This window comes from Leptopilina heterotoma, unplaced genomic scaffold, assembly GCF_015476425.1.
Source record: "Leptopilina heterotoma isolate Lh14 unplaced genomic scaffold, ASM1547642v1 Lhet_22, whole genome shotgun sequence".
Classification (NCBI taxonomy): domain Eukaryota; kingdom Metazoa; phylum Arthropoda; class Insecta; order Hymenoptera; family Figitidae; genus Leptopilina; species Leptopilina heterotoma.
The window spans coordinates 841849-863028 of NW_025110937.1; the positions used below are offsets into that span (position 1 = coordinate 841849).

Below are 21180 nucleotides of genomic sequence, written 5' to 3' on the forward strand. Positions count from 1 at the left end.
TATATGCGTAAACGCACGCATTCTCAGTACTTAAAACATGCACTCATCCTTATTGCCCAGTATACGAGTTATCGTCGCACAAGTAATGGACTCATGGTATATACTTTATTCTCGGGGAGATAAAACGTAAATTGCGCATATATATGTATTCTTGTTTGGGGCAAAAAGAAATCAAACATTAGATTACACCTTGTGCGTAGAAAAAATAATTTTCAAAAATTTAATTTCTTTTTTCTCGTTTTTCTTAGTGCGCCTTTCTCTTAAGGGCGTGTAACAATATTGTACTTTAATCATTGTCCGTTCCGCATTATTCTCACTTATTCTTTATAATAGTATTGAGGATAATTTTCTAGACGTATAATTATGAAATAATTTCACACTGCAGTTTTATTAGAGAGAATGTAATGTGTAATGTTTTCAAAAGGAGAAAAAATGTGACATGTGTTCTGGAACATATGTTTTAGTACAACATTCCAGGGAACTTGTAGAAATATTCCAGGGTTTAGAATAGTTTAGATAATATTCTAATAGTTTAGATAATGATTCGGAGGTTGCTCCAAATGGTTAAAATTTCAAAATAATTCTAATCAATTCTAATCTGCTGTACTTTCTACACAAAAAGCAAATATCTATGATATATAGTTCAGATCGCAATTGTACCATGAGTATAGTGAAAAACTACCAAGATAGTAAAAAAGTACAGTGAAAAAAATTCGAGTGTTATCAAAACGGATAAAGAAGATGTAATAAATCGTCGAAGAAAAATTTCGAACATTGTTTATACAGTATACTTGTAAGCGAAAACGTTTAAGAGACTATTACAACTTCTTTGGGGGATGCATTTGTGAACCGCACCTGAAGCGGATTTCAACTCTCAAAGCGGAGAGAAATTCACGGCATATAACTCAGCGGGTAGGACGAATCGAAATTAATTAAGAATCTTGATTAAAGGAGGATACAAACACATCGTATAAAATATCTTCGCACAAGAGAAATGAGCCTGCGTACTATATATAATGTTACGTCACTTTAAAAGAAATCATTCATGTTATTTATGCTTTCCGCAAAAAACGCGTCTACTACATTTTTTTTTACTACTAAAATACCAAACAAAAAATTATTTTATTCCTTTTAGGCTAATTGTAATTCATAGAAAACCAGGAATATATGCGCAATAGAAATTTATGACTATCTGATTTACGATTTGAATTTTTCATTAATCGCAGTTTGATTTTTAAAAAAATAGTTATAGGAGAAATTTTATAATTTTTATGTTGTGCTACAAGAAACTTGAGATGGTTTCTTAAGTAAGTCTTGAGTCGTTTCAAGTCATGAAAAAGCCAACGAAACGAGACACTAATGACGAAAACAAAGGGAAGAAAATGACAATTATTCTCTCTAATGAACGGTTTAATTTATTTCAAAGTCATTGAATTTTTTTCTCTTTTAAACTCGTTTTAATTTCTAACTATTTTATAATAACTAAATTTTCGTTATTTAAAATCGGGCGTCAATTTTTAAATCCTAAGAAGACAAAAAAAATCTTTGGATATTTAAAAATAAAACCAAATGACGTAATCAATAAGAAAAAAAAATGATGATGATATACTTCTCGAGCAACTAAAAATGGCTACCGGATAGGGTGCGTCTTTTGCTTAAAGAGATTGCAGAATCATTATAATTGTCAGTCATACTTAGAACATTATCTTATTCGCCTGTGTTCGTTCTTATATTTCTGAGTCAATTTTTGTTTCCTCTTTTGCATTTTGCAACATCAAGCTCTCATCAATCTTCTCCTTATTTTGAAGAAAAATTCCAAAAAGAATGTAAAACTAAAAAGAGAGCAATAACCAACATGTGTACATTATAGTGATAAAAATTTGAATCAGTAAATGTTTAGTAAAACTAGAGTGAAAAATGTAAAATTACTGACTAAAAATTGGTATTTGAATTAAAATTAAATGGTATTTGAACGTATTTATTTTTATTATCGTAATAAAATTATTATAATACTATATAAGTTTCATTAAGCGTCTCTAAATGTTACAAAGTGTTATTAAGTGTTTTAATGCTATTAAGTATTTTAATTAAAAGTTATTTAAAAATTCTGTTTTGATAAAGCAATTGTCGCATAGTGAGACCGCTCCTCGGTAAATTTTCAAGAACCGCCCATTGCAATGGAAAAAAAATTGTATAAACTATGGAATTAATTTTTTTCCCCTACATTTTATTAAAAACATGACTGTTGTGTGGTAAATAAAGGTTCGATTATAACGAGCCGGGTCGTAAGAAAAAGTGCCAGTTAAGTTTTATTTTTTTTTCTCCCTCACTAACGGCCTATCACGTGACTGATAAAAAACGAGAAACCAACCTCGTCGTCATGATGAAAAATGATCTTACTTCCTTCGATTCTACCAACGCTCGTGACCGACTCGTTTTCAACGTGGTATTTTTCATGAATTTTTTGATAAAGCCATTTCTATATAATAACGAATCAACAAAGTATCAGACGCTGGACTTCTTTTATAATGATTATCCTCATCTAATGATGTTGAAAAAATATTGTAATAAAATACGGGGAAAAATAAACGGTTTTATCAAAGATGAAAAAAGGATAGAAGAAGGATTAAAAAAGGATGAAAAAAGGATAAACAGGATAAAAAGGCTAAAAAGGATAAAAGAAGATTAAAAATTGGTTAATGAAGAATTTTAGTTGACGTAACTGTGATCTTTACAGTGTCAGAAGTCACGTCGATTTGATTTCTCAACCGGAACCGCCTCTCGTGGCGAACGGATGCTTTAATTGAACGCTTTTGTTCGGCGACTTTTTTTTTTACGCATGAAAGGATGGTTTCTTGTGGGTCGCGATCGCGGAAGGAATGCCTTGCGATGCCAGTGCAAATCGGCCCGTGAACGTAAAAGACATTCTGTCCCCCATGATCTCTAATTAAAAGATTTCTTATTCCAATCTCCACGCGACTGGTATGCGCGCATTTCTTTTTAGATATATTTCCCTAAATACTACGAACAAATTACACTATCGATACGAGTGCATTTAAAACGGACGCTATTTTATACTTGAATTTTCATGTTCTTCATTCTTTATTTTTCTGAGGGAATTACAAAAAAAGGGAAGAAGTAAATAAAGATCTTTATCTGAAATCTTATCAGTTATCGGATTGCGTTAATTTTGTTATTTAAAGTATTTAGTCTTAAAACTCTAGTAATTTTTTTACTAGTCTTTGATTTTTTTGTCAGTCTGATATATTTATTATAACTTCAGTAACTTTTAAATTAGAGGAAACTCTAGTAACTTAATTATTGGAGTATACGGCTTGAAACTCTAGTAACTAAATTATTAGAGTTCTTAGTCTTATAACTCTAGTAAATTTTTAATTAAAAGTTATTAGCCTTAGAACTCTGGTAACACTTATATTAGCCATAACAGTTCTGTAATTCTAGTAACTTTTAAATTAGAGTTATTAACCTTTTAACTTTAGTAACTTTTAGACTTCAAATCCCTACTCACTTAATTATTAAAGTTTCTAGCCTTATAACTTTAGAAACTTTTTAATTAAAGTCATTAGCCATTTAACTATAGTAACCTTCATACTTCAAATCTTTAGTAACTTAATTATTAGAATTTCCTACTCTTGTAACTCTAGTAATTTGTTATTAGAATTTCTAGGCTTAAAACTCTAGTAACTTAATTATATGAATTTATTGGCTTTAAACTCTAGTAATTTAAATATTAGAATTTCTAGGTTTGAAACTCTAGTAAATTTATTATTAAAACTTTTAAGTTTGGAACTCTAGTAACATAATTATTAGAATTTCTAGGTTTAAAACTCTAGTAACTTAATTAATAAAATTGTTAGGCCAGAAACTCTAGTATCAGAATTATTAAAATTTCTGGACCAGAAACTCTAGTAACTTTATTATTAGAATTTTTAAGCTTGAAAGTCTAGTAACTTAATTATTAGAATTTTTAAGCTTGATAGTCTAGTAACTTAATTATTAGGGTTTCGAGTCTTGAAACTCTAGTAACTTAATTATTAAATTTTCTAAACCAGAAACTGTTGGAATTTAATTATTATAATTTCTAGACATGAAACTCTAGTAACTTAATTATTAGGGTTTAATGACTTGAAACTCTAGTAATTAAATTATTAGAGTTTCTAAGCTTGTATATCTAGTAACTTTTATGAATTATTGCGGTTTGTAGACATTAATCATTATTTTCTAAGGTCGAAACTCTAGTAACTTAACGAACTAGATTTTGTAGACTTGAAATTCTAGTAACTTTATTATTAGGGTTTCTAGGTTTGAAACTTTAGTAATTTAATTATTAGAATTTTTAAGCTTGAAATTCTAGTAACTATATTATTAGAGTTCACAGACTTAAAACTCTAGTAACTTAATTATTAAAATTTTTAGTCTTGAATCTCTAGTAACTTAATTATTAGACTTTCTAGTCTTGAAACTCTAGTAACTTAGTTATTAGAATTTCTAAACATGAAACTCTAGTAACTTAACTATTAGGGTTTCGACACTTGAAGCCCTAGTAACTTTTCTATTAGGGTTCCAAGTTTCGTATGTCTAGTAACATTTTGAATAGAGCTATTAGACTTGAAACTCTAGTAACTTAATTATTAGAGTTCTTAGTTCTGGAACTCTAGTAACTTTTTAATTAAAGTTATTAGACCTTTAACTGTAGTAACTTTTAATTTTGAAACTTCTAGTAACTTAATTATTAGAGTCAGTGGATTTATATTTCTAATGCGTAAGGGAGGAACTAAAATTGATTAAAGTGCTTTAAAAAATAACGAATAATAATTTTCTTGCAAAGAAGAAGGAACTAATAATGAATTCGTGTCTGAGGGAGGAAAATTAATTTTTGTTTCTTAGGGAGGAGTATCAATACAGATTTAATGTCAATGCAGATTTAGTTTGAAAAAAATATTCCTAATTGTGTAAAATTTAGGTAAAGTTAAGTCTAATGATCGCCGATAGGTGATCATTAGACTTTACTTTACCTAAATTTTACCAACATTTTTAGTAATACAATTAATTTACAATTTTTCCCCCTACTTTCGCTCGCAAATACCAAAAAAAACAATATCTATTAAATAGCTGAAATATTCAAGAATATCAAACATGCCTCTTAGAAGAGCAGACGTGCTATTGGATATGTACGGACACGCCGAGGGAGGAATCTCTCGTGCCTACACGATGTAAGTTCTCAGCAATTAGCGCTTCCTCTGTAATAGTCTCTATGTGCACAGTACTTAACGAGAAAAGTGTAGACAGCATTGAAAAAAGAAAGAAATCATTCAAGTTATTTGCACAAATTTGCAGTTACTATTTATAAATACAAATATATTGCTTTAAAATGTATTTGCATTTATTTTTTACTTTCTTCTTATCTATATAAAGAAAAATTAAATCTCAACTTATATATATATAGGAGTAGGTATTTCATATTATACAAAATTAGTTTGTTGAGAGTATTTGAAAAATGTTTCCCTGTAATTAATATGCGGCATATTATTGTTTATAGACCAAAAAGGTAGAATTCATCGCACTTAAGTTACTATTTCTTCAACGCACAAAAGTGAGACCATTGTCTCATCGAACAATAGCGTCATGTATCATTGTACCTTTACAGCTCCATGTTCTTTTGCTCTTCTTTAATGAAGATGGGTTTTCGTCTTGTGAATACGATTTGGTGTAATGTTAATTTGACAAAAGACGAATTCACTTTTCAAATTCTTTTTCTCATGTATATGAGTTCCCTTGTTGCGTTGTGCTTCATGCCTGGAATGTTGATTCAATGTTTGTGGAGGAAAAAAAAATTGCGCGCGCTTGTAATACTAATTATAGAATGAGAAACTATTGGAAATTTTCATCGAAAGGAATTTCACTTTTTAGCTAATTTTTATTAATCGAGAGAGAATTATCTGTTTGTAATTGCTTTTTTCATTTTTGATTGTAATCATTTCCTTACTTTTTTTATGCTTTTTGTTTGTAATTGCTTTCTTACTTTTTTGTTTGTAATTGTTCTCTTCTGTTTGTATTTTTTTGTAATTGTTTTGTAATAATCTGTTTATAGAACGAAATTTTATAAAATATTTTTTTTATTCATTTTAAATGAGTTGTAAAATAAGTTGAATGTTTTTTTTCTGTCTGCAGATGCTTGACCGGAATGGCAGAAAAGGTGCGCGAGGCGTCTGCTCGTGGTGATGCCACGCGTCTCGCTCGCCTTCTCGATGATGGCGTCAAACCCCTTCCGGATGAGGTGAGTTTTGCTCGTTCAATTCGCACATGTTATTAGGAAAGGTAATCCCCCAGTAACAACCTGTCGTACACATCTGATAGAATAATCTCTTCAAAAACTACAAAAACTTAATGTTCCGTAAACTCTTATTTCACGCGCTATTGAACGTGCTTTTGAATTAAAATTTATTCGCCAGCCGCAAAGCTATTAATTATACCAATTTAATGAATAATTTTAACGTATTATTACTAGAATCATACTGCGCATGAGCTAATATAAATCACGCATGCGCAATTTGGGTAAATTTTCCACTGCGCATGCTCCTTTGTTTGCCGCTCACTGCGCATGGGCAAATAAAAACCACGCATGCGCATTTTGCGGAATTCTCTAACCTTACAAAAAACTTTTCGAATCTTTTCTAACTTTTTGTAAATTAACAAAAGAAATTTAAATTCCACCTCAAATTATAAATTAAATTGAAAAGAGAATTACCTTACAAATTATAAATTTAGTATTAAATTTTTTAAAGACTCGTTCGAAAAGTAGAATTTTATTTTTTTTTTAAAGCACGGTCGCAGTCCACTATTATTGGCCGCAGCAGCTGGTCAAGTGGAGACTTGCGATACACTTATTCTCCACGGCGTGGACATTAATCAACCTGACAATGTAAGTAATTCTTTGTAAACTTCATTTTTACAATGAAAAACTATATTCGTTAAAATCGCGCAGCAATAATATATATCGTATAAATACCGCACCGAGACATTGAATTGTAATATCCCTCTTTTGCTCGAAGCAATAATTAACATCTAGTTGATGTATTAGGAGTATTCATCGCGTCAAGAATTTTCTTACTCTATCATTAAATAACCTTTTTCTCTCCTTTGGAAAAAAACAGAACTGTTTATAGCGGTGAAATAATAAAAAAAAGAATAAAAATATAAAAATCTACTTTTTGATGATGAAAAGGCAAACTTGATTTCTCTTACTCTCTTTGCTTTTGAAGTGATATATTTATATACAGGAGGGGTATTAATCGAAAACCTGATTTCTAGTCATATCTGATAACGAATGAATAAAAGTTGCATTTTCCAACATCACATATAGAATTTTGTTTCATTAATAAATTTTCCTGGGGGCTTCTGGAATATCTTAATTAGTGCCATGTGGACGTGTAGTAAGTTTATGTAAATTCAGTATTTACGGGAATACTAGAAGTTAATGAATCGAACGTCACGGTATAAATAGCTGCTAATTAAAACAAATGACGTGTAAAATCAAAGAGATTGTGTCTAACTAAACTATTTATATATTCGAGAATTCTATTTATAAATTGAAATTCTATTTACGCGTTTATTGACACAGGAGAAATTTTAATGACATATGGATTGAATTCCTTAAAAAGGTTTTTGCATTCTTATATTGTAGGCGAGAAAGTATATACCTATCGTGACTAATTTTCTAATTGGTCTTATTCGATGAATTTTTTATTTATTATTATTATTTTCTAGAATTATAACTCTAGTAATTAAATTATAAGAGTTTCTAGACTTAAAACTCTAGTAACTTAATTATTTATTAGGGTTTCTAGATTTGAAACTTTTGTAACTTAATTATTAGAATTTATAGACATGAAACTCTAGTGATATTATAATTACAATTTTTAGGCTTAAAACTCTAGTAACTTAATTATTAAAATTTCTCGGCTTGAAACTCTAGTAACTTAATTATTAGAATTTTTAGTCTTGAAACTCTAGCAACTTAATTATTAGAATTTCTAGACTTAAAACTCTAGTAAATTAATAATTAATGTTTGGTTCAGAAACTCTAGTAATTTAATTATTAGAATTTTTAATCTTGAAACTCTAGTAAATTAATAATTAACATTTTTGGTCTAGATACTCTAGTAACTTAATTGTTAGAATTTTTAGGCTTGAAACTCTAGTCACTTAATTATTAAAATTTCTAGGCTTGAAACTCTAGTAACTTAATTATTAGAATTTCTAGACATGGAACTCTAGTAATTTTATTATTAGAATTTTTAGGCTTGAAATTCTAGTAATTTTTTATTAGATTTTATAGTCTTGTCGTTCCATTAACTCTAGCAACTTTATTATTAGATATCAGTATATTTAGTCTTGTAATTTTAGTAACTTTTTAGTTAAGTACCAGTAATAAAATTATTAGATCAACAATTCTTAAACTGTAGCACAACTTTTATTAACAGACTTTTGAATCTTGTCACTGCAGTAACTGAATTTTTAGGGTTTCTAGACCAGACACTCTAGTAATTTAATTATTAAAGTTTTTAGACTTGAAATTCTAGTAACTTTATTATTAGGGTTCCAAGTCTGGTAACTCTAGTAAAATTTTGATTAGAGGTTTTAGTCTTGAAACTCTAGTAACTTCTTTATTAGCCATAACAGTTCTGTAACTATAATAACTTTTCAATTAAACTTATTAGCGTTGTAACTCTAGTAACTTTTTAATTAGAGTTTAACCTTGAAACCTTTATTAACTTAATTATTCCAGTTCCAAGTCTTGTAATTCTAGTATACTTTTCTAATTAGATTTACTAGATTCGAAACTCTAGTAACATTTCCTGTAAAGTTCGTTGCCTTTTGTCATTTAAGTAATGTTTTTATTCTTGAGTCTGAGTACTGTTTGTTTTCTCGAAGATTAAATCAGCGCTAAGGTGTTTATTCGTCGAGTCGAGTATAGATTCAGAAAAAAATATTATCAGTCACCAAAATTGATCGATAAGTCATATATAGTGTGGGAGTGGTTCCACTTGTCAGGATGCGCAGTAGTATATTATTTGATACCGTGAATAATGAACGGCAACCATATAATTGCAGAGTATAATTACAGATGTTCGCAATTGACCTAGCGGAAGACATTACTTGCTCTACAATTTGGCGCATATTTATTGCTTATGATGCTCTGGAAACGCGGTGATAATCGCGACAAATAAAACCATTATTGACAACCAGTTGTCAGAAAACTTCCTTCTTAATTTTCCTCCCAACAATTATTAACTCTTGATCGGCAAAAAGAAATCGGTAATTACTAATTTTCGAATGTGGTTATTTTCTATTCTGTAGTAAAGTTTTCAAAAAATCTGTTTCTGCTTGAAAGAAGCAGAGTTGAAGTATAAGAGAGAGAGAGAGAGAAGCAGACTGAAACAGTTAGATATTCATACACACAGTGCCATCGATAAATCTCGATTATACGAAGGAACAATATCTGAGAATGTATCTCGATACCCTCTTTAGTATCAGCAATGAAATCAAAACTTATTTTTGCAGCATCTTTAAATCTGCACCTTTTATATATGGTATATAACATCAATGATGTTCCTGCAATGAAGTCGTGATACTTGTTCAAAGTACTGGCGAATATTGTTTAAATCGTGAACAATGAGGGGAAGAATCCCAAAGAGCAATCAGGCTCATCTTCTATTATCTCCGAGGAGAATCTCGCCTAAAGGACTTTAGTATCAACATCGACATTGAGCGTACAATGCAACCATTCCCGCCAGTGACCGACAGCCAATCTTCTTTTGTGGGCTTTCTCTCTCTCTTTCTCTCTTGGCTACGTTGCAGAGCAGTAAAAACACGTTTGGCTACATTTAACCAGAGGGAGGTATACTATATATATAAACACACTTTTATTTAAGGTCACCAGGATCGTTGGTCTGCAAACTTAAATTAGCAGAGCTCATCTCATCGTTGTAGTTCTTTCCTCGCCCTCGATCTCTTGATAGGTGTCATCTCCTAATCTGGAAGGACTGTCATATACGTTACAAGGCATAACACCTGCTATGGCCTTCGCTAATAAATCAGGCGCAATTTATTTTTATATATATATATATATAAGTTGCCACTGACTCCTTTTGGAGTAGAAACGTTTCATTCTTACAGTGTGCTTCATAAATAAGTGCAGCGACGAGTTAAGGATGCTGTTGGATTAATGTCAGTAATACTCATTACACTGTTAGCTGTTCTTTTACTCATTTTCACTTCACTTCTTTAATGAAAGGGTATCATGTGACTCTAGACTCGTGTCACTCCAACTACTTTTTTTTTATTAAGGTTTCCTTCCTTACACAGCATTTAAACTTGTAGCAACTTTGACACTATTTTTGAAAGTTTGTTACAAAAGTTTGCTTTAATGTTGTAGCTAAATTTCAAAGTATGTTACTGCTAGATATTTAAGCAGAGTTGGCAACATTGCTATAGTTTAGGTTTAGGTACTCTAGAACTAGTTTTCTCACTCTAGTTACTTGCACTTTATGTTCCTGAATCTGCAATACCTAAAATAACCGAAATATTGCCAATACTCTGCTATTTATGCTACTATTTTTTTTTATTTATTTATTTTTTTTTTATTTTTTTACTATTTTTTTTTTTGCACCTAAAATAGCAGTAATATCATAAATATGATACAATTTTTCCGCTATTTTTGAAATTTTGTTAAAGTAGTAAAAATTTAAAACAGATTTGTGAATTTTGCTGATGGTTCAGGTACTTTAGGGCTAGTTCCGTCACTCTAGTTAGTTGTACCCCAAATTCCTGAACTTTCAGAACCTAAAATAGCAGTAATAATTTGTGAAGCTCCTAACACTTGAGTTTTGTAACATTCCTCGTCTGGATAATTCTCCGCAAAAGAAATAACAGTTCCAAGTCGCTTGAAGTTAATTATTTCCAATCGCAGTTATCCTGAAGTAAACGTGAATGCATTGATGGGAAACGATATTTTATGAAAGAATTTCTTTTCACCCTCAACGAATGATACAAACTGTACCAGGAATTACATTGTTTGAAAGATGAACGTGTGGACTTTCAGTGGCAACGCTTTCCAAGAGAGAGAGAGAGAGAGAAAGATTCGAAAGAGCAGTATATTGTCGTTGATATTTCTATGGACGTCGGAGGCTGTACATAATTTGCGAAAAGACCGACGCTTGTTGCAGAAGAGGGACCGCTTTGTCTTTTAGCTCTGCATAATTCCAAAGCGCAAGGGGTCGAGAGAGAGAGAGAGAGAGGGAAGAAACGGCAATAACGCAAAATGCACAACGCAACGCTTGCAATGGAGAATCATAAAAATACGAAAGAGTTGAATACACATACTCTTATCACATTCATGCGCCCAGTATATACGCAGAGAAACTTCCGAACGACATTTATAACCGTAAAATTTATGACGAGGTCCCTTTTTTTCCCAAACGTATATATATAGGCGCGTACTTATGCAGGAGCCATTCAGTTTATTCCTTTGGGAGGATCAGCATTTAGGTCCTTCTATATAGATGAAAAAAACTTGTCATTTTTTATTATAATTCCGTTCCGAACGATTTTGAACGATTGTTGAATTTCCTTTTTTAGTTCCATAAACCAAAAAAAAGTTGAAGACAATTTATCTGCACTGGATTTGGGCAAAAATTTCTTTTTTCTTTTTGTACTTTTTAAAATGTCAGTTATGTGGCGGTTCTTAAGACGTGGGTCCTATAGATATTTCTCTCTAGGCACTTGGCACATATGCGTGGGTATTGGTGCGTATATATACATACATATGTGTAACAGTTATACCTGACTCGTGCCACAGCCTGTAATTACGAAGGCTTGGAATAGCTTTTGTGTAGAACATAGGCGTCTCCAAAGAATGCACCTCAGGATAACGGCTCAAATAGTGAAATAAAACTCTTAAGAAGTCTTAATTTGTAGTTTGGCGAAATGCAAAAATTTTGATAAAAATATTTCCGGAACAAAAATAAATGAATAACCATTCATATGAAGAATGATTTTTGAAGAGTATTAGAAGAATATTAAGAAGAATATTAAGAATATAAAAAATATTAAGAAGAATAGTAAAAAGAATATTAAGAAGAGTAGTAAAAAGAATAGTAAGAAGAATATTAATATCTGTTCTACTGCACACTTCGGTCTACATTTCAAGAATAAGATGATCTCAAGTTGGGAATATCAAGGACTAAAGACGGTATTCTCACGACCATTTAAAGTTAATAATGCGGTACGTGAGCTTCGAGTAAATGTTCCATTACGGACTCTAAAAAGTTTGTTACAGCTTTATATGTTCCCTATCTGTGTTTAACGTCTAGCGGATAGAGTAGCCAGCCAAGTTCTGTAAATTATTGTCTATTGTTAATTTACAGTCGTTGGGTAAGAAATTGTCTACGGTATGAAATAAAAGTGGACAGAAATGGGAGGAAGGTCATTTCTAGTTATGCTTCCTGGAGTTTTTAAACTTGACACTCTAGTTAGTTGTTTTTTCATAGAATTCTTCAACTTGATACTCTATAGAAACTAGGAATTATAGAGTAGAAAACATTTGTTCTAGTATGATATTACTTAATAGAGTTTCTTGACTTTCTGTTCTTTCTTATATTCTTAAACTTTGTATAGACAGTTGTAAATTTTTTTTATTAGGGATCTTTTATATGATACTCTAGTAACTTTTTATCAGGATTTGTAGTTTTGATACACTAATAACATTGTATTAGGGTTTCTAACTTTATTACTTTAACTACTTACTTTTTTTATTAGGCTTTAAACTCTAGTAAGGGACCATTCAAGTATTACGTAAGCTTAAGTAATCTAAGGTATTTGGCTATTAACTATGAACATTTCGTCTAGGATTTTCAGACTTGAAACTCTAGTAACTTAATTATTAGGGTTTCTAGGTTTGAAACTTTAGTGACTTAATTATTAGAATTTCAAGACATGAAACTCTAGTAACTTATTATTAAGGTTTATAGACTTGAGACTCTGGTAACTTGATTATTAGAATTTCTAAGCTCGAAACTCTAGTAACTTAATTATTAGAAATCCTGGACTTGTAAATCTATTTACTTAATAATTTTGGCTTATAGACTTTAAACTCAATTTTAAGAATTTCTAGGTTTGAAACTCTAGTAACTTAATTGTTACAGTATTTAGACTTGTATATATGTAACTTTAATTATTAGGGTGTCTAGACTTGAAACTCTAGTAACTTAATTAATAGAATTTCTAGGCTTAAAACTCTTGTAACATAATTATTAGAATTTCTAGGCTTCAAACTCTACTAAATTAATTATTAACATTTCTGGGATAAAAATTCTAATAACGTAATTATTAAAATGTTTTAGACCAGAAATTCTAGAAACTTAATTATTAAAATTTCTATACAAGAAACTCTAGTAATTTAATTATTAAAAAAAATTTCTAGGCTTGAAACTCTAGTAACCTAATTATTAAAATTTTTAGTCTTGAAACTCTAGTAAATTAATTATTAGAATGTTTAGTCTTGAAACTCTAGTAACTTCATTATTACAATTTTTAGGCTTGAAACTCTAGTAACTTAATTATTTGAGTTTTTAGACTTGAAACTCTAGTAACTTTTTATTAAAGTTATAAGATTTGTAACTCTAGTAAATTTATTTTTAGAGTTCCCAGTTTGTAACTCTAGTAACTTTTTAATTAGGTGACTCGGTCTCGAAACTCTAGTAATATTTTTATTATCTATTTCTGTCTTGTAACTCTACTAATTTTTATCTTTAGTTCTCAAATTTCCTATTAGCCTATTACAGTAACTGTTTTAAATAAAGACTTCTCAGTCCTGTCACGGTAGTAAATTTTTTTTTTAATTCTTGTCTCTTGAGCTGATAAATTATGAAAATTCCCTAGCGACTCAGCACCGTCTTATCATGAATGTAATTATGCATGTCGCTTGCCATATTAACGGACACTACCTGAAGGTAATTAACACCTTTCGAATGACGACAGTCTCAACATATAAGGCAACATTTTTTTCTTGTTGACATGGGCGGCTCGGTCGGAATGCAGGTCAGAAACTGTCGAACTTTCCTCATAATTGTACACACAATCGCTGATGAAATGAGGTCTCAAACCCACTGTACCTTCAAAACTGATCTTTTGGAAATAAAATAAAAGTTTACAATGGTTTTTTCGAAACCTATTTTATTTATTTAATAAATAAAATAGGTTTCGAAAAAACCATTGTAAACTTTTATTTTTCTAAAATCGAGTTAGGCCTAGTAAAACATATTTTATTGGTGTGTTTAGATAACAGGTTCTGTTGTCTAATAATAACTATCATAAATCTCCAGTATCATAAACGAGTCTACCTCTGTGTATAAGCTTTCAAGCTGTATAGTAATTGCTCTACTTGTTCCTAATAGGTACTTAACTTTTAATTGATTGTTTCATAACAGAAAATTATGAAAGTATATTCATATGAAAACATATGTTTAGCAAACTAAAAAAGAAACAGAAATTGTTTGATTAATGTGAATTTTCAATCAGTCATGTAGAAAATTTATCGTCACGTAATTATATTTTTATTACAAATTAATTTTAAAGGAATAAGAAAAATATTTTTTTTGTCAATTATATATTAGTCACTATAAAGTATATATGTGATGAGCTATATGTTATATGCTAATCGTCCACTTGAAAATTCATAGTCATTGCTTCTCACATTTGCCATCGAATCACAATAAATGTCATTTACATTCGCCATGCGAACAAACTATCGGAAATAGTGTTATGTCAAATAGAAAGATTCCCCATAAATTTACTGAATTATATGAATTTTTAAAGAGAAAAATTCTCATTTCCCTTATTTTAAAACAAGTAAATCTAAGAAGTACATTTTCTCAAATTGACCATATTGAAGAATAAATTTTAATGAAAGGAAACATTTAGAGAATATAAGTGGATAATATTTTTTGCTGTATTCGAAGAGAGAATGAGGGTTTCTACTTTTAAATAGTACTTTGTAGTATTCTAAAGTGACGATGAATTTTTTTTCCCTAATGATACTGAACCGTAGAATTTTCATTTTATGCTCAAGGGACTTTAAATGACACATTCGCATACAAGTACTTTCTGCCATTTCTGTACTTCGAAGTTACATCAATGTGTTTGCTGTATATGCTTGGAACAATGATACCAGTTTGACTGGTGTGGTTCTCCCACCCAACTCGAAGGAGAACCTCACACAGGTATCTCATACACTATTCTATCCTGATGCATGTATTCAGGTGCGGATACAAGGGAATTTTTTTTTTTCCTAAGAAAATATAATAGTGTATAGGGGAAAAAAATGTGAGGAAAGAAATAAAAATAAAATTGAAAACATTTTACATGCTTATTCATGTACATATATTATAATATTTATAAGCTACACGAAAATGTTTTTAAATATAATTTCTGATTTTACGCCCTAATGCTTGTCTCACATTTTTTAGGATTGTATTTTTAAGAATTCTTCCTACGCATGAAAAAGTAGATTCAAAATTATTCCAACAGCCTTTTGTTTGGTCTTAATTCTTCCCACACTAGGAAATTTATTCGTTGTTTTGTCAGTCTAGTAACTTTTTTTAATGGAGTGTTTCGTTCGTAGTCTTGTTGGAAAATTAATTATTATGAGAGCTATTAGACGTGACTCTAGTAACTTTTTAATCAGAGTTATTAGCCTTATAACTCTAGTAACTTTATTATTAAAACTTTTGGATAAGAAACTCTAGTAATTTTTTTTAACTGCATAGAAACTCTAGTAACTTTTGTCAATATTTGGTTATATTGTCAGTTTAGTTAATTTTAATTGGATACAAGAAAATTAAGTGCACAACTCTTCTAAATTGCATAGGAAAGGCAATTGATTTATTTATGAGATTTATAACTCTAGTAACTTTTTTAACTGAATCGAAACTCTAGTAACTTTAATGAATAGAATTTTCCATTTTATTTCTTTTGTCACTCTATAGTTAATTTTAATTGGATATATGGAAAAATTAATTGAACACCTTCTCTAATTTATAAGGAGAAAAAATGTTATCAAAAGAATCATCTCAACTGCAAATAATGGTTTACTTTTCATCGAACGACATTTATAATAAATGAGGAGCAGAAAGAAGTAGCCGACTTGTCACTTAGTTGAATTCAGTGATGCGTTAAGCAATATAAACACTCTCCTTGGTCTTGATATGCGAAATTATCACTTTATTGAATTTGTGAGTGGAATGAGAGAGAGAGAGAATGATCGATCTTCGTAAATATGAAAGAGAGTTGACAGTGTCTTCAATGTTTCAGTAAATGCAGTCAACCACCTGTTTATTGTGCGAATGTGGTTGTATATATGCAGCAAAAGTTTTGTTGTTGCATTACTGGTAAAACCTGTCCCTGACAGATACGAGGGACAGTCATGTCCATCCTAGAAACGGGCTCGCGGGTCCCTGATGCTTCACAAGCACTTGCTGACTGAACAGTTTTTTCCCACTGGTAATTAACCGAGGGAAGTGACAGTGACAAAAAGTTGTAAAAGTTCGAGAATAGATCTTAAATCAAATGCTAGTCTTTTCCACAATTTATTAATAAAATACTTTTGTTCCGTCGAATTAGATGACACTTTCTGATTAGTATCAAAAAATGATGTTTTGTATATTCAATTTTCGATAACTTATTTTCATCTTCATTTAATAGTATTTTTTACTACGAACTTTCTCGATTCATTTTCCTCGATGATCGAAAACTTGACAATCATTTCCGTTCAATTAAGTGTTCATTAAGTATAGCTAAACATTAAATCACGTAGTATGGAAGGTATTAATAACAAATTCCAATATTTATCTTAATTACAATTTCTTTAGCGCTCAGTGTTTGATAACGTGCCTGCCGACTATTACAAAAATTCTTCACCATCTCGCTTTCACAGAAGACCAGTTTGCGGTCTTTTTCTTTGATTGCAACGTGATTGTATATCGGAGATACATTTGGGTTCTTTTTTTTTTGCTCAAAAGGAAAAGAAAGTACATCGGTAAAAATGAATCGAATTTTCAGATTATTATTAGGGCTCCATCTTTATTATGATTATGAGCTGCATCATCGGTTTTCTGACAACCTGCCTATTTATGTCAAGCTGTCAACTATCCCCACTATCTAAAATGCAAATTGCATCTTGCGAAAGCTAGCCCCCGGCCTGGCTGCAAATATAAACAGTACTTCATGTATATATGTACCTTGGATATATGTTCAAGAAGCTAAGAACAGCTATCCGAGTGTGGTGAAGAAGTGAAGGAGAGTATGAAAATGTAGATATGTCCATGCATCGAATATGCAGTAGTCAATGGTTTATTTGCTCTTCTCATTTGAGTATTCGTGTCTACTCTACTTAACCTAGTCCATGTATCATCACCCAAGGCTAAAATACTTTTAATCTACTATAAATTTTTATTGAACCAGATGTGTAAGATGGTATAAATACTACTTAGTACCCTATTAAGTATGACTACAAACTCAAGTGTTTATTGAAAACTAAATTTCTTCTCACACTTTAAAACATATATCCTCTTATTACAAAGTAACATGCAAGGATTCTTTATTTTACGATCAACTTGAAATTTGCATCACAGACAAAATAAAATCATAATTACGTTAAAATTACTAACAATTAGTTGAGTTATGTGACTCGAAACTCTAGTAATTTTATTAATAAGGTTTCTTAATTCTGAAACTCTAGTCATTATTTAACTAGAGTTACTTGACTTGAAACTCTAGTAATATTATTATTTCCGTAGCTTGTAACTATTTAAAAAATTACTAGAGTTTTAGACTATAAACATTTAAGAAAAAATTAACAACGCCAAGACTAGAGGCTGCAGTGATGTAGTTACAAGAATGATATATTTAAGGCTCGATTGAGTTACTAGAGATACAATACTAGAAACTCTTATAAAAAGTTACTAGAGTTTCAAGCCTATTAATTCTAATAATTAAGTTGCTAGAGTTTCTGGTCTAGAAATTTTAATAATTAAGTTACTAGAATTTGGAGCCTAGAAATTCTAATAATTAAGTTACTAGCGTTTCAAACAGAAATTTTAATAATTAAGTTACTAGAACTTGTAGCCTAAGAATTCTTTTAATTAAGTTACTAGCGTTTCAAACCTAGAAATTTTAATAATTAAATTACTAGTGTTTCAAGTCTCGAAACCCTAATAAATAAATTATTAGAGTTTGAGACTCGAAACCCTAATAATTAATTTACTAGAGTTTCAAGTCTAGAAGATTTAATTAATTAAGTTACTAGAGTGTTGACCCTAGAAAATAGAGATGAAAGTCTATAAACCCTAATAATTAATATAAGTTACTAGATATACAAGTCCAGAAACTCTAATAATTTAATTACTAGATATACAAGTCCAGAAACTCTAATAATTTAATTACTAGAGTTTCAAGTCTGATAATCCTAGTTAAAAAGTTACTAGAGTTTCTGGCCTAAAAATGCTAATAATTAAGTTACTAGAGTTTTAAGCCTTTACTCAAAAACTTACTAGAGTTACGTGACTTGGAACCCTAATAATAAAGTTACTAGCGTTATGAGAAATTCTAATAATTAATTTACTCGAGTTTAAAACCTACAAACTCTAATAATAAAGTTACTAGAGTTTCAAGTCTAATAGCTCTAATTAAAAATTTACTAGAGTTTCAAGTCAATCAGCTTTAGAATTACTAGTGTAATTGAAAAAATTTCCAGAGTAGCAATTCTATATTAGGAATAATTACTAGTGTTTTAATTTTAAAATCAAAAAGTTTCTAGGAAATTATTAAAATTGAAAGAATTTTTGAAAAGTTCATTCTCTATATTTGGTTTTGAATAAAAAAAGAATTTTGCGATATTTTGCGCAACTGCAGTTTTAAAATGCGCATACCTTCTGGAAAGGAAGAAATCCCTAAAGAAATAAAATGCAAATAAGGCAGTTGCTCTTCGCCATTGTCGAAATCATAAACAAAACTATAAATAATAAGTATCGTCGAGACACGAACCGTAGCAGCAATGTTGGTTTCAGAAATTCGTGACCAGATGCTAAACCTCCCCAAACCGCATATGCAACTCCCACGCAGATGATTTTATTTTAAAAATCTCTTCGTTCCTCGAGAATATGTGTATACAGAGATATGTGAAATTTAATGTATAACAAATATTTAAGAAGAATGGAGAAGATAATTTTCAAATTCAATAATAAAGTTCGTTTATCAAACACCAAGACGATTGCCTATATAAGTGATCAGTGGAAATTTGTATAAGTTATTCTCTCTGATTTATATATCACGAGTTTTGTATGTCAATGCAGATTTTTTTCTTTATTTTTTCTTCCTCCTTATTTTTTCTTCTTCATTTTTTCCTCTTTTTTATTTTTTCTTTTTCATTTTTTTCTTCTTAATTCCTCTTTCTTTCTTTTTTTGAGTGATTGAAGAAATATTAAACAAAAAATTCGCAGAGAATATAGAAATATTTCGTACAAAAATGATGTTAGCAATTAAATTAACAAAATAGTTTCTTTTTAAAATTAAATTGAATTAAAATTACCAAATGGAATTGTAATTGAATGAGAAATTTAAAAGCCCCTCTCTTAAGATCGCACAAATTACCGTTTTTGGAAAATTCCGATTTGTTTTGAATAGTGAAGACTAATTGCCCTATCGGCGGATATGGGAGATTTAATAATTATCCGAAACAAGTTTTATTTTCTTAACGTTGTCTTTGCTTCGCTCTTCAGGACTTGTTCTGTAGCACCTGCAAATGAAAGACTTGTCGCACCTGTCGAGCTGTTAACTTCCGTTCGATGAGTGCCAAGCAATATTTTTCTCGTATGTATTCTTTCAGACGAAATTTTTGTGTAAAAATTTAAGCTCCTATTGAAGCCTGAAAATTTAATAATTAAGTTACTAGAGACTCAAACCTAGAAACCCTAATAATTAAGTTACTAGAGTTTCAAGTCAATAAACCCTAATAATTAAGTCTGATAATTATAGTTAAAAAGTTACAAGAGTTTTTGGTCTAGAAATTCTAATAATGAAGTTACTAGAGTTTCAAGTCTAATTCTTCTAATTAAAAAGTAACTAGAGTCACAAGGCTTGGAACCCTAATAAAAAAGTTACTAGAGTTTCAAAATGTAGAAAAAATGTTTACATTCTTTCTAAATTTTGAAACTCTAGTAACTTTCTTAGGAAAAACAGTTTAAAAAAATTTAATTTAAAAAAATGTAAGCAATAAAATCAATTAGAGAAAATTATCCAAACGTATTTTTGTTAGACGCAATAAAATTTATTCTTCATCCAAAGTGACTATAATATTTATCATTTACTATATGGTGATCGGAAGTCATTCACTCGCCTCCGCAACTTGATTTAGTTTCACGTACGTAACATTTGATAGTTTTCAAACACGCGAACCTTGTTCATTGGTGAGTTATAAAAAAGAATCTTCCATATTTTAGATTAAGTGCCAACATAAAGAATCGGAAATGTTTTTGTATTAAAACAGAAAGTGAGCAATTTTCATAGTATTATACGAAAAGATGGTGCGGCATTTAAAAAAAGGGGGGGATAAAAAATATCGAAATTCTGATTTTGATGGAGCATTATATTGTGCTGTCAACATGAGCAAGGCAATTTCTTTGGAAAGGTCATCAATATAAAGTCAAAAGGGGTATTTAATGGTTACATGTGAACTAACGGCGTTTTATATAATCTCGCCGGTTAAACGTGATACCTCTATTTATTCGTAGAGGGATTAAAGGAGACATGCAGATACGAGATCTAAAACAAGCCTATAGAGTGTTGGAATATTTGTTCGTTATTGCAAAAGTGAAAGATTATTTTAAATCGTGATGGAATTCATTGCTAATGACAATGGTCTATTATAGAATTATTCATTTTTTCTGACTTATATATAAACACATTCTTATTGTTATAAGGTTTTTTTTTAAATTGATATCAAATTTGATCAAGTTGATACAAAATTTATAGTAAAATCTATTTATACCAGAAGGCAAAATCTAATAATTATAACAAAAAAAGCTGGCAAGATGTTAAAACCTC

The 21180-nt window shown here is 30.1% G+C and overlaps 1 protein-coding gene across 4 annotated transcripts in view; it reads left to right on the top strand.

Moving 5' to 3' along the window:
* LOC122502045 (ankyrin repeat domain-containing protein 6) overlaps positions 1 to 21180 on the top strand; it is a 208774-nt gene that overhangs the window by 115045 nt on the left and 72549 nt on the right. For all 4 annotated transcript variants that reach the window (XM_043611913.1, XM_043611914.1, XM_043611915.1 and 1 more), the window contains 2 exons: positions 6193 to 6298; positions 6845 to 6943. In XM_043611913.1, the coding sequence (XP_043467848.1) occupies positions 6206 to 6298; positions 6845 to 6943 (192 nt within the window). In that variant the 5' untranslated portion in view covers positions 6193 to 6205. The remainder of the gene's footprint in view (positions 1 to 6192; positions 6299 to 6844; positions 6944 to 21180) is intronic.